This window comes from Anomalospiza imberbis, chromosome 3 (genome assembly GCF_031753505.1).
Source record: "Anomalospiza imberbis isolate Cuckoo-Finch-1a 21T00152 chromosome 3, ASM3175350v1, whole genome shotgun sequence".
Lineage (NCBI taxonomy): Eukaryota > Metazoa > Chordata > Aves > Passeriformes > Viduidae > Anomalospiza > Anomalospiza imberbis.
The window spans coordinates 98,553,428-98,568,039 of NC_089683.1; the positions used below are offsets into that span (position 1 = coordinate 98,553,428).

At 42.2% G+C, this 14,612-nt stretch overlaps 1 protein-coding gene across 2 annotated transcripts in view; it reads left to right on the forward strand.

The window, feature by feature from the left end:
- XDH (xanthine dehydrogenase) overlaps positions 1-14,612 on the forward strand; it is a 52,285-nt gene that overhangs the window by 15,861 nt on the left and 21,812 nt on the right. For both annotated transcript variants that reach the window (XM_068185962.1, XM_068185963.1), the window contains exons 8-18: positions 520-588; positions 1,045-1,131; positions 3,846-3,987; positions 4,571-4,663; positions 5,623-5,774; positions 6,599-6,692; positions 7,496-7,605; positions 10,366-10,550; positions 11,328-11,496; positions 11,952-12,041; positions 12,721-12,890. In XM_068185962.1, the coding sequence (XP_068042063.1) occupies positions 520-588; positions 1,045-1,131; positions 3,846-3,987; positions 4,571-4,663; positions 5,623-5,774; positions 6,599-6,692; positions 7,496-7,605; positions 10,366-10,550; positions 11,328-11,496; positions 11,952-12,041; positions 12,721-12,890 (1,361 nt within the window). The remainder of the gene's footprint in view (positions 1-519; positions 589-1,044; positions 1,132-3,845; positions 3,988-4,570; positions 4,664-5,622; positions 5,775-6,598; positions 6,693-7,495; positions 7,606-10,365; positions 10,551-11,327; positions 11,497-11,951; positions 12,042-12,720; positions 12,891-14,612) is intronic.

Below are 14,612 nucleotides of genomic sequence, written 5' to 3' on the forward strand. Positions count from 1 at the left end.
ATGTGTGACCTGCTTCTGGTGCATTGAAGTGATACAGCTTCCTGTGAAAACAGGTCTAAATTCCCCACTGTGATCTTTCCCAAACTTTGCCGTCCAGTGATGAATGAAGCAATTTCCTCTCTGTTCCAAAACTGTAAAATTGAAATCTTTTGGAATATCTGGAGGGGAAAAAAGTTAATCACATTGTATGTATCAGTCTAGGTACAAAACAAATGAAAGAATGGAAAGAAGAAATTGGTGCTTAACGTAGTGTGACTATAAAATAAATTTATGAAGCAGAGAACATAATGAAATTCATTACCAGAAATTTCTGGGGATTGTTTTTTAGGACAATGTTGCATGGAATACTCCAACAATTAAGACTGCCTGGAGTCTGTACTTTCAAGCAGTTTATTAATGAAGAACGTTACTGCAAATTTCTGAAATCTAGGGATTGATAAAAGAGGACTATATTCTGTAAAAGTTGCAATGTTCTGACTATGTTTAGAATAGCTGAAATGTGTTTTTTTTCTTCTTCAGAATGGGGGCTGCTGTGGAGGAAAAGCCAATGGTCCAGGCTGCTGCATGAATGGAAAAGAAGACAGTGTGGTAAGGTGCCTCTCAACTAGAACTTTTCCCTATATTTCTGATGCTTTAATGTCTTTGATCTGGCTTGTTGTATGCCCAAGCCCAATGCTTTTATTTTAGCAATATCTATGCAGAGCAATTTAGACTAATTTATATTTTATGGTCTGAAGAGCATACCTCAGAAAGGGTATATTTTACATGATTTAACATGCCAGTGTGAAAGGGATGTCACTTTTGATGGACTAAAACGTATTGGTGTGTTCAGGGTTGAGGATTCTGACAAGACATGCAGGGGAATCAGAAAAATATAACTGGAGAACCTTAAATGCTGAATCAGGTGGCATCATTTTGCTGTGTTTGCCATATTTTGCTCTATGAAATAGTAACAGGGATTTGAGTTGAAAGAGGAATGAGTTATGGTTATATGTGGAGAGCTTTCTCCTCAGTCATTAGCCATTTGCATTTTCTCTGTCACAGACAATGACATCCTCCAGCCTGTTCAATTCTTCTGAGTTCCAGCCACTGGATCCCACACAGGAGCCAATCTTCCCACCGGAATTAATGGTAAGTGCATTCAGAAAGAAATAGCAGTGATATGTTGGTTTAGTTGTTCTGCACAAGGTTTGAGTGACTCTGTTGTGAGGAAATGGCAGGGAAAAAATGGCTGCTAATGAATGAAAATGCACGGGCATGAATCCTTCCCTGTTTTATAAAACAGAAGGTGTTTGAGCCAGGGTGGTTTAAAAGAAATATGCAGGCCAGGTGCCTGCTCCAGCTGTCTGGCTTTCTTTCTGGTTCTCACCATATGTCTCTCTGCTCTTGGGTTGCCTTCGTTCCCAGTCGCTGCCTGTCTGGGGGTAGAACAGAAGCTAAAATCCAAATGCCGATTTACTAGGTCAGATGTGAACTTCTGCATCAAATACAGATATAGCTGAGCATGTCTCCCTGTGTCCCCTTTACAGCATAGGAAGAGAAGTAGGAACTTGTGGTGGTTTTGTATGGGAGGCGTTCACAGAAGTGATGAAAAGTTTTTAGCTACTGGCGAGTTGTATGTGTTTTTGTGAAAAACACATATTAAAGATGAAAGAAACTTGGGAACTTTTTCTTTCTTTTCTGGTTGCTAAAGAGGTAACAAGGGCTGGGCCAGGGTTGGGTGGTGTTTGCTGCAGGCCCAGATGCTTTTCCCGGGGTTTCTGCCCCCATTTGGTTTTTGGGTAGGGGAGGGGAGGCCACAGAGCCGATGTTGGGCTGTGACTGCCATTTCTGACACCTTGATATTGCTGAGTGGGGCTGAGCTGGACCCCCTGGCCCCTAAGAGCAGCCCCAGGCTGGGCTGGCTTGGCCAAGATTCCACCACCATTAAAATTCACCCACAACCACTGGGCAGGGCAGAGGAGAGGCCATCAGGCCCCCCGGCCGCATTTCCCACCACAACTACCAACCCCAGACGAGTCAGGTAACCATATACAAGCCCCAAACAAAATATTAACTCCTTCAATGCTTCAATCCTCCCTCGAGGGAGAGAAGGAAAAAAATGCAGACAAGGTAAAGGCATTTACAGAATGACCTAGTTGGAAGAGACCTTAAAGATCATCGAGTGCAACCAACAACGTGAAGGCACCAAAATCAATGAAGAAGCCCCAGATAGGAGAAATGAGGAGATACTTTTAGGCTGAAATTCTATTGTAAAGATATGAAAAAAGACCCTTTTTCCTTATAGCACATAAAGGTATAGAGAGATGAAAGTATTCAAATTGTAGATATTGATCAAAGGCCTCCATACTAAAGTAAGCAAATGTTGAAGTAATTGTAATTTTATGAAAAGTTTAAATGGAGATAGAGAAAAAAGTAATAAAGGTCTTGTGCCCTTAAGAAGAAAATAATTTCAGAAATAAATAATGAGAACTTTTGCCTTTAAACAACTCATCTTTAAAACAGTACCCCATAAGTTGACATGGCCCATAAACACAACTTTGAGAAAAACTTGCAGAAAATGAGAGCGAAATTTCATGATTGCAGATTTCTCCAGGCAGCTGCTATTCGTAGAGAGAACCACGAGGAAACTGTTTTCTTGTGGAGTAGTCTCCATAACATTAAGAAAAAAGGCTTCTCTCCCTAAGTAAACCAAAGAAAGACTATTTTAGAAGTAGTAAACTGATTTTGTTTCTTTACATTGTCATTGGGAAAGAAGAGATTGTGGGGGGAAGATAATTGTCTTAAAGGTTTTATTCGAATTCTTATTACTCTTCCTTTTAGTTTCTATTAATAAACTTTTCTTTATGCCCTTTTAATGTTTTAAACCTTCTTTGCCTTTGTCCTAATCCTACCTCACAACAAAAAATGAGTACACTAATAATTAACCAACACTAAACCCAGCACACTCTTTAATACATTAACCATAAAATCTCAAATTAACAAACCAAAATCTCAAATTCAGCTGCAGGGTGTAGCTGAATATGTATCTCAAAGAGTTGTCTTTTCAAAAAACTCTCCTCACTGTTGCAGGATTAAAAGTTGGTTGGCTCACAATGACATTAAACGTAGGTGAGATTAGTTTCTCTCCATGTTTCATTCCTGTCTTTTTCAGGGATCCTCCCCCCTAAGCAATGTGTCCCAGCCAGGAATCTAATCCAGCACATAATGCATCTGCATAAATTCCTTCACATTTAACAACTGAAATTCAATCATTAATTCTGCTGCTGTACCCAGCTTAAATGTGTCATAAGCTTCAGCATGAGTAGGTTCTCTTAGACCATAGCATAAGATAAATTCAGCTTGAGATAGGGCTCCTCTGTTTCTTCTCTTACATGTTCTCCTGCCCAAGGGTTGATTTCATGTTTTCTTCAGTCTCTGGGTGAAGTTGTTAAAAAGGGAATCAGAACCTGGCAGGTTAATTGCAACTCATCAGTGCTAAAGACTAACATTTTTGGATTGAGATGAGAATGGAAAACCCACTGAAGCAACTGGAGCCCACGGGCATGTGCCAGAACCTTGGTCAGATGGAGCTTGCTGGCACAGATCTTGCTAGGGAGATGTGGCAGCAGGATGCACCTGGCAGTACCAGGAAGGGAAAACTTTTGTCAGCATGAGGAAGACTTTCATGACTGCTAGCAGAAGGATTGGAAATGGCAAACTGGCAACAGCAGTGTGGATTTCCCAGCCCCCTGACAGTAACTCCTCTGAGATGGAGCCCAGTGTGGCACAGGCATGGGCAGTATGTGAGCAGGGATGCTTGGCTCGATGTAGGGGCTGAGTTCTATCTGAATTCCCTTCTGCAGATTCAGAGTAACAAACAGCAGAAGCAGATGTGTTTCAAAGGCGAGCGTGTGATGTGGATCCAGCCCACAACTCTCAATGAACTGGTGGCTCTCAAATCCCAGTACCCCAGTGCCAAACTCGTTGTGGGGAACACAGAAGTGGGTAAGAGAAAGAGCTGATGCTTATTATGAACAGTTGGAAAACCGTCCATTAAGTATTTTGTAAGAACAGTGCAAATGGAAACCTCTTTCATGTCATAGCTTTTAAAAAGCTATTTGTTTTCAGGTTGTATGTAGGAACAGATTTTTTTCCTCAGGTAGATTAATCTCACAGTGAATGTTTTTCTCCATTCTTTGTTGTGCCAGGTGAAAAAAATGCTAATCCAGATCTCAGAGCCTTTGTGCTGTTTTGTGTAATTTTGAGAAGAGGGGAGTGGCACAGCATAAAATGTCCCCATAATCAAATGAATTTCATTGTGAAAGCTGCATTTTGGAGGACTTTTCAGTGAGAAAACTCTCAAGACTTGAAATCTTACTGCCTTCTCACACCAAATAGATACCTTTACAAACATAAGTGCTGACAAGGAGAGTTGAGACATATTTAGTAATTCTGTTGTCTTGAACAACTGGTTAATGAAATAATTTAAAAATGTTGTAGAGTTTATTGTATTAATTTTCCTTTCTTGAAGGATTATGTACAGCAGTAGCCATGTCACACAAGTACCAAACAGTATCTTTTCCTTAAGGTATCGAGATGAGGTTAAAGAACCTGCTGTATCCAGTGATAATAGCACCAGCATGGATCCCTGAAATGAATGCTGTTCAGCACACTGAAACAGGTGAGCAAAAAAGAGGCAGAACATCTGTGAGGTGAGTGGGGACTCCATGGAATAATAACGAGGGTGTGAAGGAAAATCCCCAGGTTAAAGATTGTTTTCTGTATGCATTATACCTTTCCCATGCAGGAAATCAAGTGATTGATATGTAAAAAAGTGAGCTGGGGATATTTAGCCCAGAGAAAAGGAGGTTCAGGGGTGACCTTATCACTTTCTACAACTCCTTGAAAGGAGGGTATAGCAAGGTGGGAGTCAGTCTCTTCTTCCAGGCAACAAGTAATAGGATAAGAGGAAACTGCCTCAAGCAGTGTCAGGAGATGTTCAGATTGACATCAGGAAGAATTTCTTCACTTGAAAGCATGGTCTAGCACTGTACTGGGCTGCCTATGGAGATAGTGGAGTCACCACCCCTGGAAGCGTTCAAGAAATGACTGGATGTGACTTTTAATGCTGTGGTTTAGCTGATGTGGTGGTGCTCAGTCAGAGGCTGGACTTGGTGATCTTTGGAAGTCTTTTCCAGCCTTAACAATCCTGTAATTCCATTGCCTTTAGCTTTGTGATGGAAATGGGTCAGCCTTACAAATATAAGTACCTGGGACAATTTAATGCATGTGGCCCAATGTCTGGTAGGATATTTAAAGTGTGGAAACTGGAAAGGAGATGGAGTTCACTTCTCAAAGGACAAACTAATACCTAAAGGAGGCCAATATTGTTAATAATACACTAATGCAAAAGGGTGGTGTGTTACTGTCATGTGGGAGACAGCACCAGCATGAGCTGTTGTTTAAAGGTGAATTTTGTTCTGAGGATGTGATGTTGACATGCAGTGCATTCTAAATAGTCTGGTGTAACTGAGGGTCTAATTGAGCTCCGTGGCATCTAAGCTTTGCAGACACAGTAACTGTCCTTCTCTACCTCAAAATTTTGGAGAACAACGGTTCTTTTCCTTCGTTTGTTCACAGGGGTCACCATCGGTGCTGCCTGTACCCTGAAGTCAGTAGAGGAGGTGATGAAAAAAGCAGTGGCAGACCTTCCTCCATACAAAACAGAGATCTTCCAGGCTGTCCTGGAGCAGCTGCGCTGGTTTGCAGGGCCACAGATCAGGAATGTGGCTGTAAGTGACTCGGGAGCACCAGGGGCTGTAGTTGAAGGCTCAGTCTGAGGAGCTGCCCTGCCTCATGCAGTGTTGGTGTGCTCTGTGCATCTCACAGGAGAACGTTTGCAAACCCTGGGACAGAAACCAGCACACAAAAATCAACCCCAGAAAGTGGTGGGGTCTCAGCTGGTATCTGTGCTGCACTGATGTCACACATCTAGCAAGTGAGGGAAACATGGTAGTTGTCCAGGTCTTCCATTGCTGTTATCACCAAGTGGGGGGAACTGTAGTGAGAGTTGACTAATTTAACAAAAAAGGTATTTAGAGTGCTGGACAAACTTCAAAGAAGCAGGTGTGTATATATTGCTGTGACAACTAGGGCAGTCATAGTGTTAATGTATCAAATCTGGCAAATTTTCCTCTAGTTTTAAAGGGGAAGGTGTGTTCAAACTCCATGTGCTCTGAGAAAAAAATATCAAGCAAGCAGTTAAACCAACCTACCAAACAAGAACTTTTGTTCTACAAGACACTGTGCCATGCTTTTGTTTTGGAGCCAAAACCTTCGGTTCCTGATTGTTACTGAAAATACCCTTTTTAGTTTCATGTATCCTCCCTTAACAGCAGGTACAGCGATTGAATTTTAGCATGGTTGTGCATATGAGGTTTGAACATAAGGTAGTCTTGATGCATTTACAAAACACTGTTCTAAATCTGTTTCAGCCAAATGTTAATATTGTCTGAGATGGCATCTGATTTCATGGGGCTTGGGTTTTCCCAATTAATTAAAGGCCAAAAATTGCTTAGACTTGTAATAACTATCTGATGCATTATTTTCACTCTAGGCTATTGGTGGGAACATAATGACAGCAAGCCCAATTTCTGATTTAAATCCTGTGTTAATGGCAAGTGGAAGCAAACTGACTTTGGTATCAAAAGGTAAGTTACTTACGTTTCCCTGTGGCACTCAGGGGAGTGGGATAGTCAGCAGCCCTCTGCCATGGGTTGTTAGGTCAGGCCAGAACTTAAAAGTGGAAATTAATGTTATAAGTCTGTCTTCTGTGTTTTCACACTTTTTGAGCCTGAAGTCCAAAAGCTAGACCTAAGGTTGGCTTCCTAAAGAATTTTGAACTTCCGTGCCAGATGGAATGTCTGGTACTGTGTATATACTTACAGGCACGTCCTTGTGAAGAGCTGGTTGAAGATGTGTACTAATGAAAAATAATAGGTATTAAATAGTTTCTGTCACTGTCATACTTTAATCCTTCTGGTTTATTCTGATAAAGACTGAAACTTGGGGTTTTTTTCTAAGAAGAAAGCCAAGCATCTCAGTTTTTACTTGTTCTTAGGAAAATTTTTTAAAAATAGGATCCTTGAAGTAAGTGGACTGTCCAGTCAGTGGACTGAGTGCTAATTTGTGTGCAGGCTGTGGAAAGGAGAAAGAGGGGGATTTCATTAGCGTGTTGGAAACTGGCTCACCTGGAAGCTCAGCTTTAATTAAATAAAGAAGGAAGGAGATCTCTTTGGTCAGTTCATGTGCAAAGAAAATTTAATATGTAGGCAGAAGCTGTTAGATTCCATAAATACCAAAATAAATGTGAGAAAGATTTTCCTGATTTGGTGAGAGTGGAAAAATGAAATCAGATATCATATCAAGAGTGATTTGTGTGGTTTGAAGGCTTTTCCACACATGCTATTGCCATTCTTCATTTATTCACCATTGATGTCCCTTTGCTCTACAGAGGGAAAAAGGACGGTCACGATGGATGAGAAGTTTTTCACTGGCTACAGAAAGACAATAGTTAAGCCTGAAGAAATACTTCTCTCTGTTGAAATACCCTACAGCAAAAAGGTAAGTTTGTAAGAAAAAACTTTACTGTCTGTGGAGCTAAAATGCTGTTATTTAAGTGTTGTTTTCAAAGTTAGGCACCTTTTTCCTGACTGACTCCCAAACGCTTATGTAGTCCCGAATGGACCAGGAAGCAAGTGAATTATTTGGAGAAAATTCAGCAGCAAACTATTCTTCACAAGCAAGGGGAGCAGGGCTCTATGATAAAGTATGGTAAGCCCAAGAATTTTTCTACTGCAAGGAAGAGAAATTTCACTTTATTATCTGAACCTTTTTGAGTGCATTTGGTAACAATGAAGTGTCAAAATATTGTTCCCAGTGATAGAAGTTCTGCCTGAAAAGCAGAACAGAAAAGGTTTTAGCAATTTCAGATGTAGAGTGAAGTCAGTGTTCCAAAGATTCCAGCTTAATTCCTGTGAGCTGATACGGGAAATGAAATGGGGAAGAGTCTGTATGGATAAAAGGGAAGTTCAGTTTATGCATTCTTGTCTTGCAAGATGTAAACCACAAGGACTGACTGTTAGGGCATTTTGGCTATGTGGACTTGCAACTTCCAATGAGGCTGCACAACTTGCTTCGAATGGAACAATGAGCACTTCTCGGCTGTAGCAGCATAAACCACAACTGATTCAGTGCCTAAGAAGTAAAACTCCGCTTCTTCCTTTAGGGCTGAGAACATCAGACTGTAATTTTATGCTTATGAAAGTGCTTACCTTCTTAGAGGTTGTGGCTCCAAGTCATAAGATGCAAGGATTTGCAGTATGGTGATGTATTTTCTTTATAAATGGAAAACACTGATTTACTTGAAATGCCATTGTATTATGGGAAAGAACTAATAAATCCCTTGTCTATCCTCTCAAAATTTCCTATTTTACTACTAAAGGAACAAAATTATTTTATTTATGGTGGGTTTTCCATCTATTTCTGGGCAATCCTTCTTTGGACTTGTCATAAAAGCATCACTTTTTGCCAAAATGAGAAATACGGTTGAGGTTGCCAATGGAAAACACTCTATTCCTCCATCCATATGACAGTCTCATGGCAATTTCACAAAACAAACAAATGTTTACATGCAGTCCTAGGTTACATGCAGATTATTGATCTGAAAAACTGAAACAACTTTTGAATTCTCAACTTCATGGTTTCTCGGCTGATCTTTGCTCACAAATAAGGAGGCTGAAGTTCTTCAGGGCGTGTCTGAAGGTGCTGGCATGTCGCAGGCAAAGTTTTCTGCAACTGTGATTTCTTCATGAATGAAAGCAGGGCTGTTTCAGCACACAGCTAGATAGAATTATTTTTACTTATCTTCGTTTGAAACTGATGTTATGCCTTGCATTCATGGAACTTGTCACACCCAGGGTAAGACTGGCCAAACAACAGAAAGAATTAACATGCTCTGATGTTTGCCAAGAGACCCAGGCAGGCATGTGATGTGATGGTTCAGTTACCTACACTCCAAGTGAGGAAAGGTCCTGAGTGTCTTTCCTCCCACAGGACGCTGAATGAAGAAAATTAAGGTGTCCTGTGAGGAGTGAAGGCAATAATGCCCTCTTGTTGCAGTCATGTTATTGGAAATCTCTTGATTGCACAGTAAGAGATGAGGCTGCTTTTTCTCCTTCTTGAAAGCTAATTGTTTTAACAAGCAGAGTGGCAGAACGTCCTCACTGGAAGGATGCTATTGATGCTCCTCTGCTATTATCTACTGACTGCTGAGTAATTAGTTGAATTCAGGAAATGAAGCACACCCTTCAGTTATATCTTAGTAACAAGTCCTTGATGCACAAAAGGGGCCTCTTGTGAAACTGTTGCTATTGTCAAGAGGAGAGAAATTGTTCTATCCAATAATGAAAGGATTGCTGTCCACTTCAGATTAGAAATAATTAATGAAGCAGACTACTGTGCTGTGTGGAGTCACTTGGCTGAGCTATTAGAGAAGAAACTTGTCAGAAAACTCTCCAGAAGGGCAGTGCAAAGACATAGATCTGATTCCTCTCTTAGTCTACAGGGTGCCTGAACAGCAATTTGTCCTCACCTGCAGTACAGGCAAGAGGACTGACCATGCTGTGACTCCAGGGTGTCACCATTACATGGTGCATCTTGGTAGTGTTAATCTCATATTTGCAGCCACTCTTTATAAGAAAGCTGCTGAGTTTTGTGCACTACAGCTGCTGGTGCATTTACAAGAATTTCCTCGCTCTGTGGAGTCCAGGATAGTAACTGAGAATTCTATTTCCTGTAACAGATTAAATTTTCTTTTATTAATTAGTCTGGTCTACTCTAGAACTGAGAGACATGTGTGATTACTGACTTCAGTTCTTGCAGATTTCAAAGACTTCTGAAGGGAAGGGTTTTAGAATATGAGTTTTACTAATTAGACTTCTAGCATAGCAGCCTGGGAGGAAGAAAAACTTGCTGAGAAACTGTAATTTAGTTTATGCACAAACATTCTGTCTTGGTTCTTCCTCTTAAAATACGGAAAAATGTGACAGGCATGAGCAGATCTCTGTCAAAGCTTGTTTCCCCCACAGTCCTAAGTTTGGTAACAACCACTGAACTGATACCTTAGAATTAATCATTGAATTATATGAAAATAAACAGTGCTACCAGAGCAAATACATCCTGCTTGGCTCTGCACAATGAATCAACCAGATACTGTTCCCTGGAGTAGCTCATGCACATACAGATAGGTTAAACAGCTTGTCCACATTTACACTCCAAAGCATGCCAAGGTAGAGGACACAGAAATATTTTCCTGTTTTTCAGGGTGAATACTTCTCAGCTTTCAAGCAGGCTTCTCGTCGTGAGGATGATATTGCTATTGTGACCTGTGGGTTGAGAGTCCTGTTCCAAGATGGCACAAGCCGAGTGAAGGAGATAAAACTGAGCTATGGAGGAATGGCTCCTACCACTGTCCTGGCACTAAAAACTTGCAAGGAACTCACTGGCAGGTAGGAATTTTTCTGTGATAAAAAGACTGTCTAATGGAACGGTGCTGATTTTTACAGGAGCAGTTTAAATAGCTAAAACATCCTAAATCCTCTCTAAAAGTACATCAGAGGAGAAAGGGGAAGAAGTATAGTTATGCTTCTGCAGCAGTGTGTTTTGTGTAATGCCTTGCTTCCTCCAGTATGCCTTACCCTCAAAGATGCATGTCATTCTCTCATTCAGAGAGCCATTTTCTTGCCAAATTCACTCATCAGTTGAAGTGGACAAAAGCTAGATGTGTTCATGACCTACAAAACTGGGTTCATTTAAAACTGGATGGAAAAAACAGTGCTTTTATCATGCAATAGCTTTGCCAAATCTTTAGGGAAGGTAACACGAGCCCAAGATGAGAGCAAAGCACACACATGTGCTATGAACAGATAGAACTGATGGGTGTTGCTTGACAGCTCGTGGGAACAGCATGAAGCTGTGTCAGGGGAGGTTTAGGATGGATATCATGGAAAAGTTTCTTCACCCAGAGGGTGGTTGGGCACTGCAACAGGTTCCCCAGGGCAGTCGTCACAGCACCAAGCCTGACAGAGTTGAAGCATTTGGACAACAATCTCAGGCACATGGTGTGACCCTTGGGCTGTTCTGCGCAAGGCCAGGAGCTGGACTTGATGGTCCTTATGGGCCCCTTCCACTTCATCATATTCTGGGATTCTGTGTCAGAAGAGTTAGTCTGCCCTGGTGAATTTAGGTCTGAACAAGGTCTCTGTGTCACTTCTGTTCCCTTACAGAGACTGGAATGAGAAGCTGCTGCAGGATGCCTGCCGCTTACTGTCGGGTGAGATGGATCTGTCTCCTTCAGCTCCTGGGGGCATGGTGGATTTCCGACGCACGCTGACCCTCAGCTTCTTCTTCAAGTTCTACCTGACAGTCATTCAGAAACTGAGCAAGAGTGGCACTGTGAGAGCTCCTTGGATAGGCAGATCTGGGGAAGGAGAACCTCTTTGTACTGCCTTGGTGGGGAAGGCACGGGGAGGGTTCAGATTTGAGCAGAGACCTGCCTGATGACAAAATCCATGCCGCAATAGCTGCCAGAGCTGCTCTACTGCTTGCATAATAGTGACTTGTGTATCTTCCCACTTGCTTCCTCGTGGCACCCTCCCATTGTGGTTGGAAGGGTGTAGCTCTGTGGTTCACAGGATGATTCCTGGACTTCTCCCCTTTGCTGCATTACAAGAGGTCTTGTGGCTCTGTGGTTGTTCTTGGCACAGAGCATGAGCCTCATTTGCCTTTAACTCAGTAGATTATGGATTACCTGAAGTGGGAGATGGAGAATGGAAAATATCCTGAGCTACTAGGGAATGTGAGAAAGGAGTTGGAAGGGAAGGTGATTTTCTTTAATATGTCTCTGGCAGAAAACTACGTGTGAGCCTGTCCCTTCAAACTACATCAGTGCTACAGAGCTATTTCACAAAGATCCCATTGCAAATGCCCAGCTCTACCAAGTAAGTAGCAGCTTCCCCAAGTAAGTAGCAGTGCCAGTATGACACAGATGCAGGCTTTTCTGTAGCTCAAACTGTGCTTCTTACCTTCTTGTCTCCCTGAGTATGGTCATCACATAAACTTTGATAATGCCATGCATGAAGCTTGTATTTGGGTCTCAATCCTTTCCTCACTTTAGGATACTGTTCTTTCTTATTATTGCCTAAGAAAGCCCAAGCTTTCTCTGTTGCTGAGGGCTTTACAAAAATTGCTTTTCCTCCTGTACCCAGCTATATCCAAACTGAAATTCCCCTTCTGCTTTCCTCAGTTATAGCCTGCCTTTCTTGACATCTCTCAGGCTTCACACTCAGGATGAATCTTCTTTCTTACTTCTCTGTTAGTGACCCATTCTCTTAACTTTGAGAGTAGAATTGTTTCGGAACTTGAACTTTCTTATGCAAGATGTGAAATCAAACCCTTCCCTTCTATAGCAATTTCAAAACCCAAATTACTTTCACTTCATTCCCTACAGCTCCCCTCTGTGTAGCCACATCTTGTGGCATCTTGTTTACCTTCCTTTCACACAGAACTGAGCCCCCATCCCATTCACCAGAATGTCTCACAGTGCCTTTTGCTCTCCCATCAATGCTTCCATCCCCTTCCACCCAAACCAGCAACAGTCAGCCATGTGTTTTGCTGCAGGAAGTGCCCAAGGGGCAGGCTGTGGAAGATATGGTTGGCAGGCCTCTGGTGCACGTTTCAGCAGCCAAACAAGCCAGTGGAGAAGCTGTGTACTGCGATGACATCCCTCACTATGAGAACGAGCTGTACCTAACGCTGGTGACCAGCACTAAGGCCCACGCTAAGATCCTGTGAGTGTCGCTTCTCCCTTCCAAACATCGGAAGCATCTGGTGCCTGGTGGCTTAGAAAACATCAATCTGTCAGGGTGTGGGTGAGGGAAAGGTGTTGCTTAGGTGGGAACTCCAGTTCTTTGCACATTGTTACATGGAGGCGAGCTCTGTGTGTGACAGCTGCCTTGCAAGTCTGCATCACTGGGACTGTGAGGGAACCAACACCAAACTTTGGGCTTTGCTGAAGCACAAAAGCCCTCAGACTAGGCCAAACTTTTTGCATTTCCCATCTCTTATAGTCAGGCATGCAGGATTAAAGAGGAGCAGGGTAGGAGAGCACCATAGAGGTTGGGATGTCATTTTAATCACTAACGAGAGCATGTAGCTTGAAGATTCTCCTTCCGTCTGCCTAAAAAATTAGGTTGTAAGATGCAATTCTACCAGCTCTCCTGCTGGTGAGTCAGCTGTGGGCACTGGGTTTTGCCTTGCACAGTGCTTGCCTGCACTGGCTCTGATCAAGCCCTCTTCACAAAAGTAATCTGTGAATTGGCTTCAGCTGTGAGGTGTAGCCCTGTTTGTGCTTGGCTGTAGCAAGGTGGACAGGTCAGTATTTGGAAGTGCAGCTGTCTCAGAAAGCATCTTGTCTATCCGGGGCATGACTGGTACCTAATTTGTAACAATAGTGAATAACCAACTCCTAAAGGCCAATCCTGGCAGGTAATGCCATCTACATTCTCATCTGAATTTTAATGCTGTCATATTGCAGGACTGGCTGCCCCCACAAACCCTAATTTTGTTTATATGGTGATGGTTCTGCAGGGTCTCATCTGCCCTTAGCTGCTTTGATGTGGGACACTGTGTTTCACTGGCTCGTGTCATCCTTACAATGTGCTGTTCATTCCTTAGGCAACACTTCCTGCCTAGTTAGGCTTCCTGTCCAGAGCTTTCCCATTGTGGCGTGGGCAGCATGGTGGTCATGGATGCACAGATGTAGTAATTGACTCCCAGGTTATGAAAGAAACTGCTCTGTTATTCACAGCTAATTTTTAGGTGTTGCAATGTGCAATGCAGACATTTTATTTAAGTGGTGTTACTACCACCAGGGCAGATGGGGAGATAGAGAAGGCATCACATGCATGCCTGTGACCACAACATGCAGTGTTTTCTAGAAGTTGCTGTACATGTTCTCTTGCATTTCCATTGTGTACACATATTTCAGGCTGCAAACCTGTAGCATTCTGTAGAGGAAGTAGTAGAATATTTAATCAGGGGACAAAAGTATCTCAACCTATTATTTTGGCAGTCAAAATATTGACTCTGAAAACTTCCACTTCATCCAAGCTGGATTTTGAGCACCAAGTGTAAATCACACACCAGCTGCCTCTGCATTTGTAACTAAAGGAAAGTGTTAGGGGGTTGTTTCTGAGCTACTGCTGCAGAAACACAGGAAAGAGAACTTTCCAAAGAAAAATAGAATTTTGAGTTCCTGCTGTCTAGGGATTCATGTGGGAAAGTTCATTCATACATTTAATGTCTTTTTTTAAAAGTCGGTGGCTCACTGGGATGTATTAACAGCTGCTTTCAGGCACAGTTTACGTCAAAGTTTTAGGAATCTAAAGTTGCTGAAAAATTGCAGCAATTTACAGAAGGCAATAAATCATTCAGTCAGCAAAATCAAAGCCTCAGCTCTTCTATTCACAACTGTTTCTCTGTAAAGCCAATGTACAGAATATTGCAAAAGG